At 41.4% G+C, this 22,140-nt stretch overlaps 1 protein-coding gene across 1 annotated transcript in view; it reads right to left on the reverse strand.

The window, feature by feature from the left end:
- LOC122945503 (17-beta-hydroxysteroid dehydrogenase 13-like) overlaps positions 1-18,253 on the reverse strand; it is a 98,514-nt gene extending 80,261 nt beyond the window's left edge. Inside the window, exon 1 of the mRNA XM_044304571.1 lies at positions 17,901-18,253. Within this exon, the coding sequence (XP_044160506.1) occupies positions 17,901-18,110 (210 nt within the window). The 5' untranslated portion in view covers positions 18,111-18,253. The remainder of the gene's footprint in view (positions 1-17,900) is intronic.
- Between the last annotated feature and the right edge of the window lie 3,887 nt (positions 18,254-22,140).

The following is a 22,140-nucleotide window of genomic DNA, read 5'->3' on the forward strand; positions in this document are numbered from 1 at the left end:
CCTACACCTGGGTTCCACCACTACCTTCTACCTAGGGGGACCTAGTCTCTCGTTACTGCAATGCAACTGGCGTCATGACAAAAACTTTTAACCCTTATAACATCTTAAAGGGACTCTCTGGCTGATGTCTCACCCATGGCGTGCTGCACTTATAGGTGGCAGACTAACCAATCAGAATGCTTTCCAGCAAGGTGCCACTCAGATAGGTCCCTTGCTGGCTTCTCCGGTGTCTCTGCTCTTGGGGAGAGCAGAGACATAGAGGCTGTGACCCTTTATAGTATCACAGCCCTGGTAAGCAGTTTGGACGTGACTGTACATCCAAATACGCTAAGTTACATGTGATTTGGATGTACAGTTATGTCCAAATGCATGAATGGGTTAAAAAAGCTGTGCTCTGGTTTTTGCAATACACTTAAAAAGTGCTGCTGTGTAAGTTTTATCCAGATATTCTGAGGTCTTGTAGGGCAGCAGGGATAATGAACGGTAAAGTGTGCCAATGCTCACATTACTGGGGCAAAATGAGAAATCAGTCTTGCAAAGATAAGCTAAACAAATAGTGTGAATGCACGCTTTGTATTGCTCAATGCTGACACGGTTTGGAAGACTTTGCTGGCAATGAAAAAGTACATGTTATTCAATATTTACATGAAACTGGATCATTTCAATCCATCCAGCTATTGTGCAATAAAACTGATTTCCTGAACTTACAGCACAGACTGAATATGTTATGGGTAAAGTTTTATGAAAACTAGGCCTGGATATATACAGTATGTCAGGAGGGAGGTTCTGTAAGAATTCTAAATACAGTCGTCCTTTGATACAGGAAAAGAGCATGACATTCTCCTAAAATGACAGCTCTAAATCAGGTTGAATTGTACTAAAGGAAAAAAACATAAGCAGAAGTACCTCATATGGAAATTATATTTAGAGCATGGAGAGCAATAGTGGTTTCACTCACCTTTGTTGTTCCATTTAAGACAACTTATCCCCTATCCTGTGGTTAGTGCCTGATTGGCGGGCGTCCAAAATGCTGGTACCCCTGAGGATCACGAGAATGGGGGCCCATAATCCCAGTGTGAATAGAGTGGCAAACATGCATGTGTGTCTGCTGATCCATTCACCTCTATGGGACTGCTGGAAATAGCCAACTACAACCCTTCTATTATCTCCGGTAGCCCAAAGAAGCTGAATGGAGTGACAATAAACATGTGTGACTGCTGCTCTATTCAGTGGTGCACAGGTCCCCATTCTCATGATCAGCATGGACTCCAGCACTTTGACCCTCGCCAATCACTTATCCTCTATAGTCTGGATAGGGGATACATTGTCTTAACCCTTTCAAGCAAAAGCCAGCTTAGACCAAATGCCTGACCAATTTTAAAATCTGACATGTGTCACTTTATCTAGTAATAACTCTGGAACGCTTTTAATAATCCAATGATTCTAAGATTGTTTTCTCATCATACTTCATGTTAGTGGTAAAATTGAATTGGTATGTTTTACCTTTCTGTCTAAAAAAGAAAATCCTAAATTTGCTGAAAATTTAGCAATTTTCTAAATATTAATTTCCCTGGTTTTACGACAAATAGTGATTCGTTGCAAAATAGTTATTAACATTTGCCATAAGTCTACTCTGTGTTGGCATCATTTTGTAAATTTCATTATATTTTTTTAGAATTTTAGATGGTATAGAATTTTGGAAGCAATTTTTTACATTTTCTAAAATGTTTTTAAAACCATGTTTTTACAGACCAATTCAGTTCTGAAGTTGCTTTAAAGGGCTTACATAATAGAAACCACCCAAAAATGACCGCATTTTAGAAACTATACCCAAAAATTCAAAACTGATTTTAAAAACTAATAAAAAATAGACATATATGGTATTGCCGCGTCCGTGACAGACGGCTATATAAATATATGACATCATCCACCCTGTCCGATGAACACCATAAAACTGTGTCAAAAAATGCCATTTTTGGCACCTTACATCACAAAATGTCCAACACCAAGTGATCAAAAAAACGTATGTGCCACAAAATGGTACCAATAAAACCGTTACCTCATCCTACAAAAAAATAAGCCCCTACATAAGAAAATTGCTCAAAAAATAAAAATAAATATAGCTCTCAGAACATGGAGACATAAAAAAATGCTATTATTGTGTTAAAGTGAAATAAATAAAAAAAGTATACATATTAGGTATCGCTGCGTCCGTAACAACCAGCTCTATAAAAATATCACATGACTTAACCCCTAAGGTAAACACCGTAAAAAATAAAAAAATTAAACCCTTACATAACAAAAATTTCAAGACCAAGCGATCAAAAAGGCCTATGCCCCCCCAAAATAGTACCAATCAAACTGTCACCTCATCCCGCAAAAAATTAGACCCTACGGAAGACAATCGGTCAAAAAAAGAAAAAAACTATGACTATTAAAACTGCTATTATTGTGTTAAAGTGAAATAATAAAAAAAAAGTAGACATATTAGATATTTCAGCATACGTAACCACCTGATATATAAAAATGTCACATGACCTAACCCCTCAGGTGAACGATGTATAAATAAATAAATAAATACTGTGTTAAAGCAACACATTTTTTTGGTCAACTTGCCCCCCCCATAAAGTGTAATAATGAATAATCAAAAAATCATATGTACCAATAAAAACTTCAACTCTGCCTTAAAAAAACGAGCCCCTGCCCCTGCACATTGGCATAAAAAATTAATAAAAATGGCGTTCAGAAAATGGAGACACAAAAACATATTTTTTTTTCAAAAATGGTTTATTATGTAAAGCTGAAACAAAAAAAGTTAACATATTTGATGACATTGCGTATGTAACAACCTGTGCTATAAAAATAGCACATGATCTACCCTGTCAGATGAATGTTGTAAAAAATAAAAACAGTCATTTTTTGGTTACCTTGCTTTACAAAAAACTTAATCTAGAGCAAATACACATAATATGTACCCCACAATAGTACCAATAAAACTGGCACCTTATCCCCTAGTTTCCAAAATGGGGTCACTTTTGGGGAGATTCTACTGTAAGGGTGCATCAGGGGGGCTTCAAATGGGACATGGCATCTAAAAACCAGTTCAGCAAAATCTGCCTTCCAAAAACCATATGGCGCTCCTTTTCTTCTGCGCCCTGCCTTGTGAAAACTTACATCAGTTTACGGCCACATGTGGGGTGTTAATATAAACTGCAGAATCAGGGTAATAAATATTAAGTTTTGTTTGGCTGTTAACCCTTGATGTGTTAAAGATAAAAATGGATAAAAATGGAAAATCTGCCAAAAAAGTGAAATTTAGAAATGTCATCTTTATTTTCCTTTAATTCTTGTGGAACACCTAAAGGGTTAACAAAGTTTGTAAAATCAGTTTTGAGTAACTTGAGTGGTATAGTTTCTACAATAAAGTCATTTATGGAGGGTTTCCACTATGTAAGCCCCACAAAGTGACTTCAGATCTGAACTGGTCCTTAACCTCCTCCCGACTGCCTAATGCAGGGATGCGTCCTGCGGGCGGCCGGGTTATTCCTCCTAGAAGCATAGGCGCGTCATCTCGCGAGAGGCGAGATTTCGCGTGAAAGCACAGCAACGCTAACCTGAGAAGTTGATCTACAGCCTGCCAGCAGCGATCATTCGCTGGCAGGCTGTAGATGCGATTTTTTTTAACCCCAAAAAGGTATATTAGACGCTAACAGCGTCTAATATACCTTCTACCTGGTCCTCTGGTAGTCCCTTTTGCTTGGATCGACCACCAGAGGACACAGGCAGCTCTGTAAGTAGCACCAATCACCACACTACACTACACCCCCCCTGTCACTTATTAACCCCTGATCACCCCCCTGTAAGGCTCCATTCAGACGTCCGTATGTGTTTTGCGGATCCGCAAAACACGGACATCGGCAATGTGCTTTCCGCATTTTGCGGATCCGCACATTGCCAGAACTATATAGAAAATGCCTTTTCTTGTCTGCAATTGCGGACAAGAATAGGACATGTTCTATAGGCTCTACAAAAAACGCAGTGTTCGCCCGATCAGGCCTGATTTTGTGTGCACACTTGCGGTCAGTCTGCCCCACCGCAGTGACAGAATTTTTTTTTTCTGATCACTGAAAAAAAAAACTTTAAATCACTGCGGCTCTATAAAGATCACTTTTGAGGGGCATGGCGAGTTCATACAAGATTTTTTATTTTTTTTGGGCACAAGTTAGCGGAAATTGTTTTTTCAGTTTTTTCTTACAAAGTCTTATATTCCACTAACTTGTGACAAAAAAATAAAATCTTACATGAACTCACCATACCCCTCACGGAATCCAAATGCGTAAAAATGCCCTGTGAAATCCTAAAGGTACTCATTGGAATTTGGGCCCCTTTGTGCATCTTGGCTGCAAAAAAGTGTCACACGTGTGGTATCGCCGTACTCAGGAGAAGGAGGGCAATGTGGTTTGGGGTGTATTTTTACATATACCCATGCTGGGTGAGAAAAATATCTTTGTAAATTGACAACTTTGTATAAAAAAAAATGTAAAAAGTTGTCATTTACAGAGATATTTCTCACACATAGTATGGGTATATGTAAAAATACACCCCAAAACACATTGCCCTACTTCTTCTGAGTATGGCGATACCACATGTGTGACACTTTTTTGCAGCCTAGGTGCGCAAAGGGGCCCAAATTCCAATGAGTACCTTTTAGGAGGGCATTTTTAGACATTTGGATTCCAGACTTCTTCTCACGCTTTAGGGCCCCTCAAATGCCAGGGCAGTATAAATACCCCACATGTGACCCCATTTTGGAAAGAAGACACCCCAAGGTATTCCGTGAGGGCCATGGCGAGTTCATGTAAAATTTAATTTTTTGTCACAAGTTAGTGGAATATGAGACTTTGTAAGAAAAAAATAAATCATTTTCCGCTAACTTGTGGCAAAAAAATATATTATCTAGGAACTCGCCATGCCCCTCACGGAATGCCTTGGGGTGTCTTCTTTCCAAAATGGGGTCACTTGTGGGGTATTTATACTGCCCTGGCATTTTAGGGGCCCTAAAGCGTGAGAAGTAGTTTGGAATCCAAATGTGTAAAAAATGCCCTGTGAAATCCTAAAGATACTCATTGGAATTTGGGCCCCTTTGTGCACCTAGGCTGCAAAAAAGTGTCACACATGTGGTATTGCCATACTCAGAAGAAGTAGGGCAATGTGTTTTGGGGTGTATTTTTACATATACCCATACTATGTGTGAGAAATATCTCTGTAAAATGACAACTTTGTATAAAAAAATGGGAAAAGTTGTCAATTTACAGAGATATATATCTCACCCAGCATGGGTATATGTAAAAATACACCCCAAAACACATTGCCCTACTTCTTCTGAGTACGGCGATACCACATGTGTGACACTTTTTTGCTGCCTAGGTGCGCAAAGAGGCCCAAATTCCAATGAGTACTTTTAGGATTTCACAGGGCATTTTTACGCATTTGGATTCCAAACTACTTCTCACGCTTTAGGGCCCCTAAAATGCAAGGGCAGTATAAATACCCCACATGTGACCCCATTTTCGAACGAAGACACCCCAAGGTATTCCGTGAGAGGTATGGTGAGTTCATGTAAAATTTTATTTTTTGTCACACGTTAGTGGAATATGAGACTTTGTTACAAAAATAAATAAATCATTTTCCGCTAACTTGTGACAAAAAATAAAAACTTCCATGAACTTACTATGCCCATCAGTGAATACCTTAGGGTGCCTACTTTCCGAAATAGGGTCATTTGTGGGGTGTTTCTACTTTCTGGGCATTGTAGAACCTCAGGAAACATGACAGGTGCTCAGAAAGTCAAAGTGTGTAAACTAATTTTTTTGCACCATAGTTTGTAAACGCCATAACTTTTACCCAAACCAATAAATATACACTTATTGCTTTTTTTTTAAATCAAAGACATGTAGAACAATAAATTTAGAGAAAAATTTATATAGAAATGTAGTTTTATTTGAAAAATGTTACAACAGAAAGTGAAAAATGTCATTTTTTTGCAAAAATAATTATAAAAAAAAGTAAAAATGTCAGCAGCAATGAAATGCCACCAAATGAAAGCTCTATTAGTGAGAAGAAAAGGAGGTAAAATTCATTTGGGTGGTAAGTTGTATGACCGAGCAATAAACCGTGAAAGTAGTGTAGTGCAGAATTGTAAAAAGTGGTCTGGTCATTAAGGCGGTTTAAGCTAGGGGGGGGGCTGAGGTGGTTAAAAAAGCTGACTTCTCTTAAAATTTTAAAAAAATAGCTTAAAAAAAATTCTAAACCTTCTAACGTCCTAAATAAAAAAAAAAAATTACATTACCAAAATGATGCCCATGTAAAGTAGATATATGGGGAATGTTAATTAATGAATATTTTATGAGGCATCACTATCTGTCTTAAAAGCAGAGAGATTCATAGTTAGAAAATGGTATTCAGCGAACTACCAATGCACGAATTGGCCACACGGGCCATCAGTTAGAATGCGCATTGGCCAAAGCTGGCATAGATTTCAGTTTGTAGCAAACGGACATCTCAAGATTTTTCTGAAGAAACATGCCACATCTTACTCTGATGGAATTTTTACTAGTACTTGTGTGTGACATGCCAGTGTATACTATATGGGCTTTATTGTTGCTGATCTAGGGAATTATTCTAATTGTCTGATTGGAGTCGAATTCACAGAAGTTTAAATGAGTGGGTGTGCGTCTTCTATTAAAAATAGATCACTGCCTGTATAAGACGCTAAAAAAAGAACATTTTTTTTTATTTGGAATATCAGTAAAAGGGGGAACACCCAATAAACAGACCTGTATCCGAGTATAGTAAACTTTCTACACCTAGCTCCAATGCCGGTATGGGCAGTATGTACAGTATAGGACTAGGTGTATGTAGAGAGAATGATAGTGCTAAACATGAGCACTCAGAGTCACATCCGATGTGTGTGCCACCCAGTATTTAGTGGCGACACTCATGTGGTGTATAGCAGGGGTTGCAAAGTGGTCCCAGCTATAAGGATGACGGGTACGGAAGGATAATTATATCCGCTTACTTTACAGTCTCGGCTAGTATTTACACCGGGGCCCAGAAGCACCCCCCTGCCTAATGTAAGCACTCTCGGCTAGTGTCAGATTAGCATGCATACAATATCTGATACTGCCGAGGTAGTGATGTGCTCTCTACCCCAGCTAACCAGCGTACAAGCAGGTATAACGCTGGGGCACTAAAGCAGCAGTCAAACAAGTGCTGGCTCGACGCGTTTCTTACAACAGTATCACCAGGAGCCTAGTATATTCAATATTTACACCAACTGAATAATGTGAGCGCACATGAGGGGCGGCATCCGGCACTGTGATGGCCGTGAGCCCGCGCATCAGTGTGCCAATTAATAAAAGAGAAGATCCACCCCCTGGGCTGGGCGGGGCGGGATGCGCAGCCGTAGCCAAGCAGAAGACAGGAGCCGGACGAGCCCCATTAAGCTCCGCCCTCCTGCAGACAGCATTTATACTGTGCGCTCCTGCTACATGTATACAACTTAAGTAGGAATCAAGAAGCGGCTTACAGACAACCAGGGAGGAGGGGGATGATAAGAAGGGATGGGTGGGATGGGGTGTAAGCAAATGTGGTGCAAAAATAAGCATCAAATGGATAACAAATTAATTCATTAATAACATAAAAATGACATAATTGAAGCCCTGATGTCAATAAAGCCAAAAGGTATAACAAAAGATGGAAGAGATGTCAACTGGAATGTTAAAGATAAATGCTACATGGGGGCGAGCAGGCGCAGGGTGAGTAAACTTGGAGTGTGTACAACTGTCACCACCAGACATCTGAGAAGCTCTGACAGATGTCTTTCAGAACCTCCTCTTTGAGCTTCCCTTTGTTTTGCTTTCATTTTCTCATCTCGTTAGCCTCTCTAAGCTGTCATGTAGTTGCACTGATTGCATCCCTTTAAATCCCTTCCCAGACTGCTTCACTTTGCGGTTTATATTCCTTCCTGGAGTGTGTGCATGCTGATTCTACTTCTGAGTCTTCTACAGATAAGTTTTGTTCATTCATTTGTGTTTTTCTGTTTGCTGGATCCCAGGTGACCCTGACTCCCTCCGTATCAAGTGTAGGGAGCCGGTGGCCGTGTCCCCTCACTATTATAGGGTGTTCAGGTGTTATACAGTCGAGGTACGAGGATATGCGATCATCTACCATTGGGATTTTCGCATAGGCTGAGCAGTCAGGGAGAGAGCCAGGTCTGATGCAGGGCTCTCCCTTTTGTTCCTTAGTTTTGGATCCAGTGAGTCGGATATTCATTTTGTGTCTTCTAGTTTCCTGTACACCTTCCGTGACATTATAAACCGCCAAAACCGTCTCAAGCATGGATCCGGTTTCACTTTTGACTGAACGCATGCAGGGTCTTTCATTGGAGGTAGCAGATCTCCGTAAGACTCTTTTTCAGTTTCAAGTGACCGGTTCAGCTTGCGTTCATGGAGTTTGTTCTGAGCCTAAGATCTCGTTCCCGGATACGTTCTCCGGGGATAGTGAGAATTTTGTTCGTTTTAGAGAGGCTTGCAAACTCCATTTTCGCCTACTTCCCCATTCCTCTGGTGATGAGGAACAGAGGGTGGGGATCATCATCTCGCTGCTCAGGGATAACGCTCAGTCCTGGGCCTTTTTGCTGCCGGTGGGGGCACGGCCCCTCCGTTCAGTGGATGAATTATTTTTAGCCCTGGGTCAGATATATGATGATCCGGATCGTATTGCTCTGGCTGAGTCTAGACTACGTCTTTTATGTCAGGGTAAACAATCCTCAGAGATATACTGCTCAGAATTTCGGAGATGGGCAGCTGATACTGGTTGGAATGATGCTGCACTCCGAAGTCAATTTTGCCATGGTCTTTCAGAGGGATTGAAAGATGCATTTGCCTTTCATGAGAGACCTACCTCCTTGGACTCTGCCATGTCTCGGGCCGTTCGTATTGACAGGCGTCTTAGAGAGAGAGGAGAGATCACTCCTTCCTGTCATACTCAGTCCCAGGACAGTGCGGCGGTCTCATTCAGTGCACAGGGGTCTCAGTCGCTCTCAATCCCTTCTGAGCAGGAGCCCATGCAGCTCGGTTTGATTGCCTCTGACAGTGGAAGATTCAGTCCTCATAGGAAGGTTTGTTTCTGTTGTGGGGGTATAAATCATTTGGCAAATGTTTGTCCCTCTAGGAGATTCAGACAGTCTTTTGAGAGTAATAAAGAAACTAAAAGAAAAAAATCCTTTAAAAATGTTCCATCTGTTACCATTGGCAAGGTTGATGCAGAAATTGAAGGTTTTCCGTTTGCTTGTAATTCCCGTTTTGTCCTACCTAGAGAGCAAGAACATTTTTTGTGAGATTTTTGTAGATAGTGGAGCAGCTGTCAATCTTATTGATAATCAATTTGCTATAACTCATGGTTTCCAGGTATGCACTTTAGGAAAGGATATACCTGTTTTTGCTATTGATTCCGCTCCACTTTCTCAGAAATCGTTAAAGGGCATAGTTCACAATATCCGTTTGATTGTGAGTGATGCTCATGTTGAGGATGTGTCATGTTTCGTCCTTAGCGGGTTGCCTACTCCTCTTGTGTTGGGGCTACCCTGGCTCACTAAACATAACCCCACCATTGATTGGCAAGCGAGGCAAATAAATGGTTGGAGTGACTTTTGCAGAGAGAATTGCCTCACGACATCTGCTTCTGAGGTTTCTCTGTACCATCTTTTCTCTCTGAATTTTCGGATGTCTTCTCTGAGAGTGGTGTTCAGGACTTGCCCCCGCACAGGGAGTACGATTGCCCTATTAATCTCGCCCCAGGCGCCAAGCTGCCTAAATCTCGTTTATACAATCTCTCCCAACCTGAAAGGGTCGCTATGCGTGCTTATATCTCTGAGAGTCTGAGAAAGGGACACATACGACCCTCGAAGTCACCTGTTGCCGCTGGTTTTTTCTTTGTTAAGAAAAAAGATGGTTCTTTAAGACCATGTCTGGATTTCAGGGAGCTGAACAGTATCACAATTCGTGACCCTTATCCGCTTCCTCTGATCCCGCACCTGTTTAACCAGATTGATGGGGCTAAAGTTTTTTCCAAGTTGGATCTAAGAGGGGCATACAACCTGGTCAGGGTCAGAGAAGGAGACGAATGGAAGACGGCCTTCAATACCCCTGAGGGCCATTTTGAGAATTTGGTTATGCCTTTTGGTTTGATGAATGCTCCAGCCGTCTTTCAGCATTTTGTGAACAGCATTTTTTTATCATTTAATGGGGAAATTTGTATTAGTGTATCTAGATTACATTTTGATTTTTTTCTCCTGATTTCAAAACTCATAAGGAACACTTACGTCAGGTCTTGCTCATCCTGCGGGAGAATAAATTGTACGCTAAACTAGAAAAATGTGTGTTTGCGGTTCCAGAAATTCAATTTCTGGGGTTTCTTCTCTCCGCTTCTGGTTTTCGCATGGACCCCGAGAAGGTCCGCGCTGTGCTTGAGTGGGAGTTTCCTGAGAATCAGAAGGTGCTGATGCGTTTTTTGGGCTTTGCCAATTATTACAGGAAGTTTATTTAGAATTATTCCTCTGTTGTTAAACCACTCATTGATATGACTAGAAAGGGGGTAGATTTTTCCTCCTGGTCGGTAGAGGCGCGTAAGGCCATTTCTAATATCAAGGAGAGTTTTGCTTCTACTCCCATCTTGGTACAACCTGAGATTTCTCTACCCTTCATAGTTGAGGTTGATGCTTCTGAGGTGGGTGTGGGGGCGGTCTTGTCTCAGGGTCCCTCTCCTGCCAAATGGCGACCGTGTGCCTTTTTCTCGAAGAAACTCTCCTCCGCAGAGAGAAATTACGATGTGGGAGATAGGGAGTTGTTGGCCATCAAGTTGGCTTTTGAGGAATGGCGCCATTGGCTAGAGGGACCCAGACACCCTATTACCGTGTTTACTGACCATAAGAATATGGCCTACTTGGAGTCAGCCAAGCGTCTGAACCCGAGACAGGCCCGATGGTCTTTGTTCTTTTCCAGGTTTAATTTTGTTGTCACGTTCCGCCCTGGGGTTAAGAATGTGAAGGCGGATGCCCTGTCACGTTGTTTTCCGGGAGGTGGGAATTTTGAAGACCCGGGTCCCATTTTGGCTGAAGGTGTGGTGGTCTCTGCTCTTTATCCTGAATTGGAGGCAGAGGTTCAGGTAGCCCAGTCAGAGGCTCCTGATCTTTGTCCTCCTGGGAGGTTGTTTGTGCCTCTCGCTTTAAGACACAAGATTTTTAAGGAACACCACGATACTGTCCTTGCTGGGCACCCGGGGGCAAGAGCCACAGTGGATCTCATCGCTCGGAGATTCTGGTGGCCGGCGCTTCGTAAGTCGGTTGAGGGTTTTGTGGCAGCCTGCGAGACCTGCGCTCGTGCCAAAGTCCCTCATTCATGGCCATCAGGTCCTCTCCTTCCCTTACCCATTCCTTCCCGTCCTTGGACACATCTGTCCATGGACTTCATTACGGACCTGCCTCGTTCCTCGGGGAAGACTGTGATTCTGATGGTGGTGGACCGTTTTAGCAAAATGGCGCATTTCATTCCTTTTCCTGGGTTGCCCAATGCTAAAACGCTGGTGCAGGCATTTATTGATCACATTGTCAAATTGCATGGTATTCCTTCAGACATAGTCTCTGATAGGGGCACACAGTTTGCTTCCAGATTCTGGAAGGCTTTCTGTTCTCGCTTGGGGGTTCGGTTGTCATTCTCTTCTGCTTTCCACCCGCAGTCGAATGGCCAGACAGAGCGCGTCAATCAGAATCCGGAGACATATCTGCGCTGTTTTGTGGCGGAGAATCAGGAGGATTGGTGTTCTTTTTTGTCCCTTGCTGAGTTTGCTTTAAATAACCGTCGTCAGGAGTCCTCTGATAAGTCACCATTTTTGGGTGCATATGGGTTTCATCCGCAGTTTGGGACATTCTCTGGAGAGGGGTCTTCTGGTTTACCTGATGAGAGATTCTCCTCGTCTTTGTCATCTATTTGGCAAAAGATTCAGGATAATCTAAAGAGCATGAGTGAGAGATATAAGCGTGTGGCGGATAAGAGACGTGTGCCTGGTCCGGACCTGAATGTTGGTGATCTGGTGTGGTTGTCTACTAAGAATATCAAATTGAAGGTTACCTCCTGGAAGTTGGGTCCTAAGTTTATTGGTCCTTACAAAATCTTGTCCGTCATCAATCCTGTTGCCTACCGTCTTGATCTTCCTCAGACTTGGAAGATCCATAATGTTTTTCATAAGTCCCTATTAAAACCTTATGTCAAACCCACTGTACCCTCCTCTTTGCCTCCTCCTCCGATTGTGGTTGATGGTAATCTTAAATTTTAGGTCTCTAGGATTGTGGATTCTCGTATTGTCCGCGGTTCTCTCCATTACCTCGTTCATTGGGAGGGTTATGGTCCTGAGGAGAGGATGTGGGTCCCAGTGACGGACATTAAGGCCACTCGTCTCATCAGGGCTTTCCATAGGTCCCATCCTGAGAAGGTGGGCTCTGAGTGTCCGGAGTCTACTCGTAGAAGGAGGGGTACTGTCACCGCCATATATCTGAGAAGCTCTGACAGACGTTCTTCAGAACCTCTTGCTTGAGGTTCTTTTGTTTTGCTTTCATTTTGTCATCTCGTTTCCCTCTCTCAGCTGTCATCTAGTTGCACTGATTGCATCCCTTTAAATCCCCTCCCATTCTGCATCACTTTGTGGTTTATACAACTTCCTGGATTGTATGCATGCTGGATGCTGCAACTGATGCTTCTACAGATAAGTCTGTTCCTTTATTTGTGTTTTCCTGTTGGCTTGATCCTAGGTGACCCTGACTCCCTCCGTATTAAGTGTAGGGAGCCGGTGGCCGTGTCCCCTCACTGTTGTAGGGTGTTCAGGTGTCATACAGTCGAGGCACGAGGGCATGCAATTATCTATCATAGACATCTTTGCATGGGCTGAGAAGTCAGGGAGAGTGCTAGGGCTTTTACAGGGCTCACCCTTATGTTCCTTAGTTTGGGATCAAGTCAGTTGGATCTTCATTTGCTGTCTTCTAGTTTTCTGCAACACTATCCGTGACACAGTATTACTCATACAGCCAATGCATTCCAATACAGAAGTATTGGAATGCATTCTAAAGAGGATTAGACCCCCAAAAGTTCAAGTCCCAAAGTGGGACAAAAAATAAAGTGAAAAAAAAGTTGTAAAAAAAAAAAATTCCCTCCCAAAAATTACGTTTCAAGTAAAAATAAACAAAAACGTCATTTTCGTCAAATAAAGTAAAAAAAAATTGGTAAAAAATGGGGGAAACAAAAAAGTATAGATATTAGGTATCACTGTGTCCGTATCGACTGGCTCTATAAACATATCACATGACCTAACCCCCTCAGATGAACACCGTAAAAAACTAAAAATAAAAACTGTGCTAAATAAACCATTTTTTGGTCACCTTACATCACAAAAAGTACAACAGCAAGCAATCAAAAAGGCGTTTGCCCACCAAAATAGTACCAATCTAACCATCACCTCATCCCGCAAAAAATGAGCCCCTACCTAAGACAATCGCTCAAAAAATAAAAAAAAACTATGGCTCAGAATATGGAGACACTAAAACATCATTTTTTTTGTTTTAAAAAAGCTGTTATTGTGTAAAACTTACATAAATAAAAAGTATACATTTTGGGTATCGCCGCCTCCGTATCGACCGGCTCTATAAAAATATCACATGACCTAACCCCTCAGGTGAATACCGTAAAAAAAAAAAAAAAAACGGTGTAAAAAAAGCAATTTTTTGTCACCTTACATCACAAAAAGTGTAATAGCAAGCGATCAAAAATTCACACGCACCCCAAAATAGTGCCAATAAAACAGTAATCTCATGCCACAAAAATCATACCCTATCCAAGGTAATCGCCCAAAAACTGAAAAAATTTGGACTCTCAGACTATGGAAAACATGATTTTTTTTTTGCTTCAAAAATGAAATCATTGTGTAAAACTTACATAAATAAAAAAAAGTATACATATTAGGTATCGCAGCGTCTGTGACAACCTGGTCTATAAAAATATCAGATGATCTAACCTGTCAGACGAATGTAAATAACAAACAATAAAAACGGTGCCAAAACAACTATTTCTTGTTACCTTGCCTCACAAAAAGTGTAATATAGAGCAACCAAAAATCATATGTACCCTAAACTAGTACCAACAATACTGCCACCCTATCTCGTAGTTTCTAAAATGGGGTCAGTTTTTTGGAGTTTCTACTCTAGGGGTGCATCAGGGGGGCTTCAAGTGGGACATGGTGTCAAAAAAACAGTCCAGCAAAACGTGCCTTCCAAAAACCGTATGGCATTACTTTCCTTCTGCGCCCTGCCGTGTGCCCGTACAGCGGTTTACGACCACATATGGGGTGTTTCTGTAAACTACAGAATCAGGGCCATAAATATTGAGTTTGGTTTGGCTGTTAACCCTTGCTTTGCAACTGGAAAAAAATTATTAAAATGTAAAATCTGGGGGGCTCAGCATGCATGTTGGTACTTGCATCCCTGGATCCGATGGAAACTATTATGGCACCGGACGGGGTTAAAAGCAGAGTGTGCCTGGCGTGCATGCTGTACCTGCGCTCCCTGGACTTTGTGTGGCTGTCATGGCCCATAACAGGTAGGAACTAGTGTTAGGGACCATTAAGAGAGGTGACCTTGACGTGGTGAGTGGCTTATTACGCTTTGGCCAAAATGTACACTAATGCTTCATTCAACATCCAGCATAGAGGCAGGACAGAGTGCTGGTTGCAGAGTGCGATTGCATTTGTGTTTTTGCGTTTGAAAATGTAAAATCTGCCAAAAAAGTGAAATTTTTAAATTGTATCTCTATTTTCCATTAATTCTTGTGGAACACCTAAAGGGTTAACGACGTTTGTAAAATCAGTTTTGAATACCTTGAGGGGTGTCGTTTATAGAATGGGGTCATTTTTGGGTGGTTTCTATCATGTAAGCCTCGCAAAGTGACTTCAGACCTACACTGGTTCCTCAAAATTGGGTTTTTGAACATTTCTGAAAAATTTCAAGATTTGCTTCTAAACTTCTAAGCCTTGTAACATCCCCAAAAAATAAAATATCATTCCCCAAATGATCCAAACATGAAGTAGACATATGGGGAATGTAAAGTAATAACTATTTTTGGAGGTATTACTATGTATTATAGAAGTAGAGAAATTGAAACTTTTTTTTACTTCATTTTGGGTAAATTTAGTATTTTTTTAACAATAACATTTTTTTTTTTACTTCATTTTACCAGTGTCATGAAGTAAAATATGTGACGAAAAAACTGTCTCAGAATGGCCTGGATAAGTCAAAGCGTTTTAAAGTTATCAGCACTTAAAGTGACACTGGTCAGATTTGCAAAAAATGGCCAAGTTCTTAAGGTGAAATAGGGCTGAGTCCTTAAGGGATTAAAAAACAAGTCTTGCTAGTGTGTCTTACGAGTCTACAGCATGAAAATGAGGATTCATCTGCAGGTAATATGACAAGTGATCATTTTAAGGTGTTGAACCCTCTAAAATCTCATACCCACAGTATGGATGTCTTTCAAGAAACTATAGAAAAGGAACTTGCTGCCATATATGATACACAATGTCATATAGATACGCATGACAATTTAACACACAAAATGAAAAATGGAGGCAAAATTTCAAAATTTTATTTTTTATGCAGATTTTTCATGTTAATCAATTTTTTTCTTGTAACACAGTAAGGGTCAACAGCAAACTAAACCTCAATATACATTACTCTGATTCTGCAGTTTACAGAAATACCCCATATGTGGTGGTAAACTGTTCTATGGGCAGTGGTCAGAAGCAAAGGAGCGCTATACGGATTTTGGAGGCAGATTTTGCTAGAATGGTTTTTGCTAGAATTTTGTATTTGAAGAGACTCTGATGTACCCCTACAGTGGAAACCCTCAAAAAGTTACCCCGTTTTGGAAACTACACCCTTTAAAAAAAAAAATATTAATGGGGTACTGAGCACTTTGACCCTCTAAGCGTTTTACGGAATTTTAAAACACTTGGCTTTGAAAATGAAAAGTTTCATTAAAACGTTCTTAAAATGTTGCTTTAGCCCCAAATGTTTCATTTTCAAAAGGGGTAACAGGAGAAAAAAGCACCCCATAATTTGTTACCCATTTTCTCCTGAATACGGCAACACCCCATATGTGGTGGTAAACTGCTGTGGGGGCTCATGACAGGACTCAGAACGGAAGGAGCGCCATATGGCTTTTGCAGCGCAGATTTTGATAGATTGGTTTATGGGCGCCTTTGTTTTTTATTTTTTGAGTGATTGTCCTATGTGGGGGCTCATTTTTTGAAGGATGAGGTGACCCTTTCATTGGTACATTTTTAGGGTACATAAGACTCTTTGATCGCTAGGTATTACACTTTTTATGAGGCAAGGTGACACAAAATGGCTGTTTTGGCATAGTTTTTTTTTTTTTTTTTTTACAGCATTCACCTGAGGGGGCATCTCATTTATAGAGCAGGTTGTTACGGACGTTACTGCCTTCCCTGCCATCAGGTCCCGATCACAGCAGCGCGGGGAACTGATGGAAAAGGGGAGCGAACTCCCTCCCTCCACACACCCCGCACATGCCGTGGTCAGCGCTGACCATGGCATAGTGAGGGTTAATGCGCCGCCATCTGTGTTTTCACTGATGCCGGCGCATACAGCAGGGGTCCGGCTAGTGGGAACAGCCGATCCCCTGTAGCTGATCAGGCGGGCACATCTCCTGCACATGCCCAATCAGCCCGCCGTAGTACTACGGCACTGGTCTGGAAGTCATTTCACATTTACAGGATAGAGGATATCCTCAATGCATGCTGACTAGACCCCTCGGTATCGCACAAAACAAATGAAGAAGTGAGCTACTTTTTAGGACAGAAAAAAAAGATTCAATACAGAGAAAATGAAAATAAATAAAGAAAGGAAGGTAAAAATTTTATTCCACCCACATTAGTATTGACTTACAGTAGACAATTCTCCCAGATAAAGGATGTTATACTCAAATGTCTCCCCATCTTATATGAGGATGACATTTTATATGAAGTATTAAAAAGTGGTTGTAGGGTTGTTCACGAACATTAGCTAACACTCTTTCCCCTTCATTTTTTTCTAATGTGACCAAAACCACAACCAACATTTGGTTGAAATACATGGGTTTCTCAAGATGTTAAAGTCATCCATGCAAAACATGTCAATATACTGTGACTGTCAAAAGCTTTCATGATTCATAACATAGCTTGGAGTTTCCAATTGAAAGTTACATTAATTGTAATACAGTGTGGGTATAGTTTATGTTAAATGGTGTGTAGACTGCGATGTGATGTACAAAGGCAGTTCTTCTAGGAAATATCCTTCCTGCCTGGGTACATCAAACGCAGCCAAAAACTTTATATTCTCACATGACTGCAGCTTGAAAAGCTTTTCAAACATTTGCAATGGAGATATAAAAAAAATGGCTTTCGGCCAAACACACACACACATACACTTTCAAAAAAATCACACACGTTACACACGCACAAGCTGGTTTCAAGCACTATGGGGGTCATTAATAACTCCTATATCTGGAGGTGGATCCCCCGAAGTTATGAAGAGGTGCTGGCCTAATATAAGTGTATTTCTGGATAATAAATGACCCCCAATATATTTCCTTCACTAAATACTTCTAGTTATCCTAGTAATAAACTTGTTGCCCTACCAATCGAGTAGTTAACAGCATATGTATAGAGTACAACTAATGATGAGGGGAGTGGAAGATCATAAAAGTAAATCAGTATATATGAATAACTTGAAAAAACAGAGTTACCTTGTTGATATCCCATAAAACAAGAACACTTTGCAGCTTGGCAAACTCAAGGGCAGTCAGTCGTCCAATACCATGACCAGATCCAGTAATCAAGACAATATCTCCACTAACAGATTTCCTTTTTACTGGTATAAACAACTTGATCAGTGCCTCCAGATAGGAAAAGATTGCAATGAAAATAAGAGTTATATACTCTAGTATGATATTCATGTTCCTCTTGAAGTCTAAGCACACAAAGGTCCACGTTAGGATGTTTTCAGCTGCACGGCTTCTACTGAATAAACCTGCAATGGTGCCAAAATATTAGAGAAGCCAGGAACACCACGGGTTTACACTTAGTAAAGAGAGGCTGCTATGAGCAGATTCTTTGGTATAGCTTGTAAATCGATCAAATGCAAGACTGTATTGCTGAACAAAATGCCTACCCCTTTAGACTAGGTTCACATCACCAGACACTAACTGTTCCTAATGGATCCCCTTTTCTTTAATGGGGTCCACTGGGTTTTCGTTACAGTTTGCGTGATTGTGCCAAACAAAATATCACTGCATGTGGTGGTATCTCGTCCTCATTTTGCCAAATCTGCAATGTATGCTCTTACCGAAACCTAGTCTTATTATTACTAAATTATTAAGATATTGTTTTATTGTTATTTTCACATACAAAATGGCTCCTTTAAAACAATGCCATACAACCTCTGTGCACTACTAGAAAGACTGTGGGACTTGTGTGTGTAAAGAGATATCCTCTCCTGGAATCTTTTTTTAATAAATGCCATAAACGCACACAAAAAATAAATGCCACTATAAAAAAGGCATGTGTACTGTATTTAAAATTTTCCATAGACTGACGTCTAGAGGTGTTTTTTTTTCATACGTAAACACACTAAAGCTAAAGTAAAAAAAAAACTGCTAAAGTTTGCTACGCTGCGACAAAAAATATATTAAGTTGTTTTCCAGAAATAAAATCAGAAAAAGAAGCCAGAGTTGCTAATAACATGAATTGTTTAAGGCCTCTTTCACACGACAGTTATGTTTTTCTGTTTACCGGCCACTGTTCTTTGCGTTCTGTATACGGAACCATTTATTTCAATGGTTCCGCAAAAAAACGGAATGTACTCCGTATGCATTCCGTTTCCGTATTTCCGTTCCGTTGAAAGCTAGAACATGCCCTATTATTGCCCGCAAATCACGTTCCGTGGCTCCATTCAAGTCAATGGGTCTGCAAAAAAAACAGAACACATACGGAAATGCATCCGTATGTCTTACATATCTGTTCCGTTTTTGCACTCCAGCTGGTGTGAAACTGCAACTCCTAGCATGCTCTATTCACTTTTATGGGAGATCCAAGATCAGAAGAACAAATTTGCACACTGGGAGTTGTAGTTTCACAACAGCTGGAGTGCTGGAGGTTGCAGACCTCTGGTCTAAATTATGTGTCAAGCAGTTTAAAATAATGATACATGGAGTATATGAACAAGTCTTGAAGAAGCTATCTCACTAAAAGTATTACTATATGGTGAACAGGGCATTTCAAATTAAGTGTTATTGCAATTTACATGCAACAAAAATATTGTTAGTTCTTATGTACATTACATTTTCCTCTCCTTTACTGCCCCCTACTGTAACACCACTGATTGCTGGAGAACTTAAGCCAGGATTTAGTATAGAGTACAAGATAACCGTGGCCAAAATTCTAGTCCAGCATTCAGTAACTTCCCTGCTCTCTTCTGCCTCTCAGCGCCAGTGTGGTGATCTCATACTCATAAAAAAGCAGGTGATGACACCATTTATTCGTCGCTATTTCTATATTAATAGAATTATATAGCTGTTATGACAGTGGAAATGAAACCACGGTGTCAACCAACTGGTTTGGATTTGGGCTAAACCTAAGGGCATTATCCTGGCGGCTCCCTGGTATTACCCTTTAACTCCAATACAGGGATCTGGACTTTGCTGCAGGGAACCACAAGCAGCTACCTAGTGAGTAGTCCTAGTGTGGTTGACCGCTGATTCACCTGGGTCAGAGATGCCAGTGCAAGGCACCAAAGGAACAGGTAAAACACATAGTAACATGCTGAGATCAGGGTAGGCAGAGTTTGTGCAAATCTGTGAAACAGTTCCAAGGATGGGCTGGCAGCAGAGGGTCACAACGGTAAGCAGTCAAGGTTGGTACACGGGCAGACGATAGAACAATACCCCATCAAGGAGCCAGCAAGTTACGAACCATCTCGTGGTGCGCATGTGAGCGTCTGATGTAGGACGCTAGGCTCCGCCTCCCCTTCCTCGCGCCGCACCGGACTGCTGGCTGGAAAGACGCATGGAGACGCTGAGGCTGTCACCGATCTCCGAGCCTACCTGAGCCCACCTGAGGACGTCTATTCTGGGGTAACGAGATTTCCTAGACAGGAGACCCAGGAGCCGGCTAGGTATCACTGTCAACTCTCTGATGCGGTTTTATCGGGGATGCTGTTTTTGTCCCGCTGTTTACCTGTACTGAGGCCGTGACTTCGTGGCAGGAACTCTCGGGAGGCGGTCGGGGATGCGCTGGTGAGCTGCGACTGCCGACCGTTGTGGATCCGAGGGCCACTATCTGATTGCGGTCCACTCTCTGCAGAGGACGCATGTTAACAGAGTGGCTGTTATAACGCTGTTCTGGCTGAGGATGCGGGGAGGACGGGCCCGAGAGTGAGTCTGGAGATAGCCGGATTAGCCGGATAATTAAAGCTGTTGTTGGGGTAGCGAGGAGGGGAATATTTGGAGAAAAGGGGTGAAGAGCGGATTAAGGAGTGAAAAACTTTCGGTGTACTGGAGAGATGTTTTAATATATATGCTCCTTCTGTGAATTTAAAGTCCCCTTTATAGTCTCCTGCTCCTTTAAGTGTGTTTAACCCTCGCCTAACCCTCTGGACCCTTTGGCTAACAAGCTAACTAACTGTATGTACAGTAACCCGCTTTTGTACCTGCCTCTTTGTTTCAATTTTTGAATATGCTTTTGCCGGCTTCTCTTCTTGTGGATAATACAGAAGGATTTATAGTCTCCTGCTCCTTTAAGTGTGCTTAACCCTCGCCTAACCCTCTGGACCCTTTGGACTAACAAGTTAACTAATTAACTGTATGCACAATAACCCGCTTTTGTACCTGCCTCTTTGTTTTAATTTCTGAATATGCTTTTGCCGGCTTCTTTTCTTGTGGATAATACAGAAAGATTATAGAGCCATCAAGGAATCACTCCTGATCTGCCTTAGTTTTAATGTTTTGAGAATATTAATAATAGGAATGTAACAGTTTTTGGCAATTCCGCCTCTCTGTTTGGAATCAAGTCGATTAAGCGGATTGGGGTGACCGGACTAACTGTGTGGACTAACTGTTGCTGATAACACATTAACAGGGACAAATTATTAACAGTTTGAAGAAAGCTCAGGGGTGGGTGATAAGAAAGCTCTTAAACATCTGTCTGGTAAATTATAAAAATCGTGGGGAGGAAAAAGAAGGAGAGGAGGGAGGAGAGAGAGGGGTGGAGAGGGAGAGGAGGAGGGAAGGAAAAAGGAGAGAAAAAAAATTAATAAATAAATAAAGGGAGTGGAAAAAGTCTATTCTAAAATATCTGCAGGTAGGGGATTGGGAGGATAGTATAGGAGGTAAAGAGGAAAAGTGAGTGGTTAAAAAATAATAATAATAAAAAAGATAAAAATGTCTCCAAAGAAAAAAGAGGAGCAAAAGGCCCCGAGCAGTGTTAGCGCCAGGAGATCGTTAACAGGACTAGAGACCGGGCAAAAACAACACAGTTTAAGTAAATATCTGACTCCCCAGTCTCTACTCCTTCACAAAAAGAAAAAGGTATAGATATAGGGGCGCACAGCTCGACCCACGAGAATGTCACAGTAGCCATCACGGGAGACTTGCCCACCCCTGGTACAGTCTCAGAAATAGATGCGAAAATGATGAAAGATATATTATTAGCCGTATCTAGAACAGAAAATATTATGGGGACGATTGTGATACAGATCGGGGCAGTCCAAACTGATGTCAGTATAATACGTGCTGATATGGACAAAATAAGAGAACGATTATATGAGATGGAAAAAAGGATTCCTGCTTTGGAATGTCTAGTAGGGAAGTTAGAGAAAGATCTCGCAAGTTTGAAAGAGACAAACAGTAAGATGGAAAAAAAATAATAAATCAGGAAGACAGATCAAGGAGAGCAAATATTCGATGTGTAGGGATCCCAGAACGGGAGGAG

This window comes from Bufo gargarizans, chromosome 1, assembly GCF_014858855.1.
Source record: "Bufo gargarizans isolate SCDJY-AF-19 chromosome 1, ASM1485885v1, whole genome shotgun sequence".
NCBI lineage: Eukaryota > Metazoa > Chordata > Amphibia > Anura > Bufonidae > Bufo > Bufo gargarizans.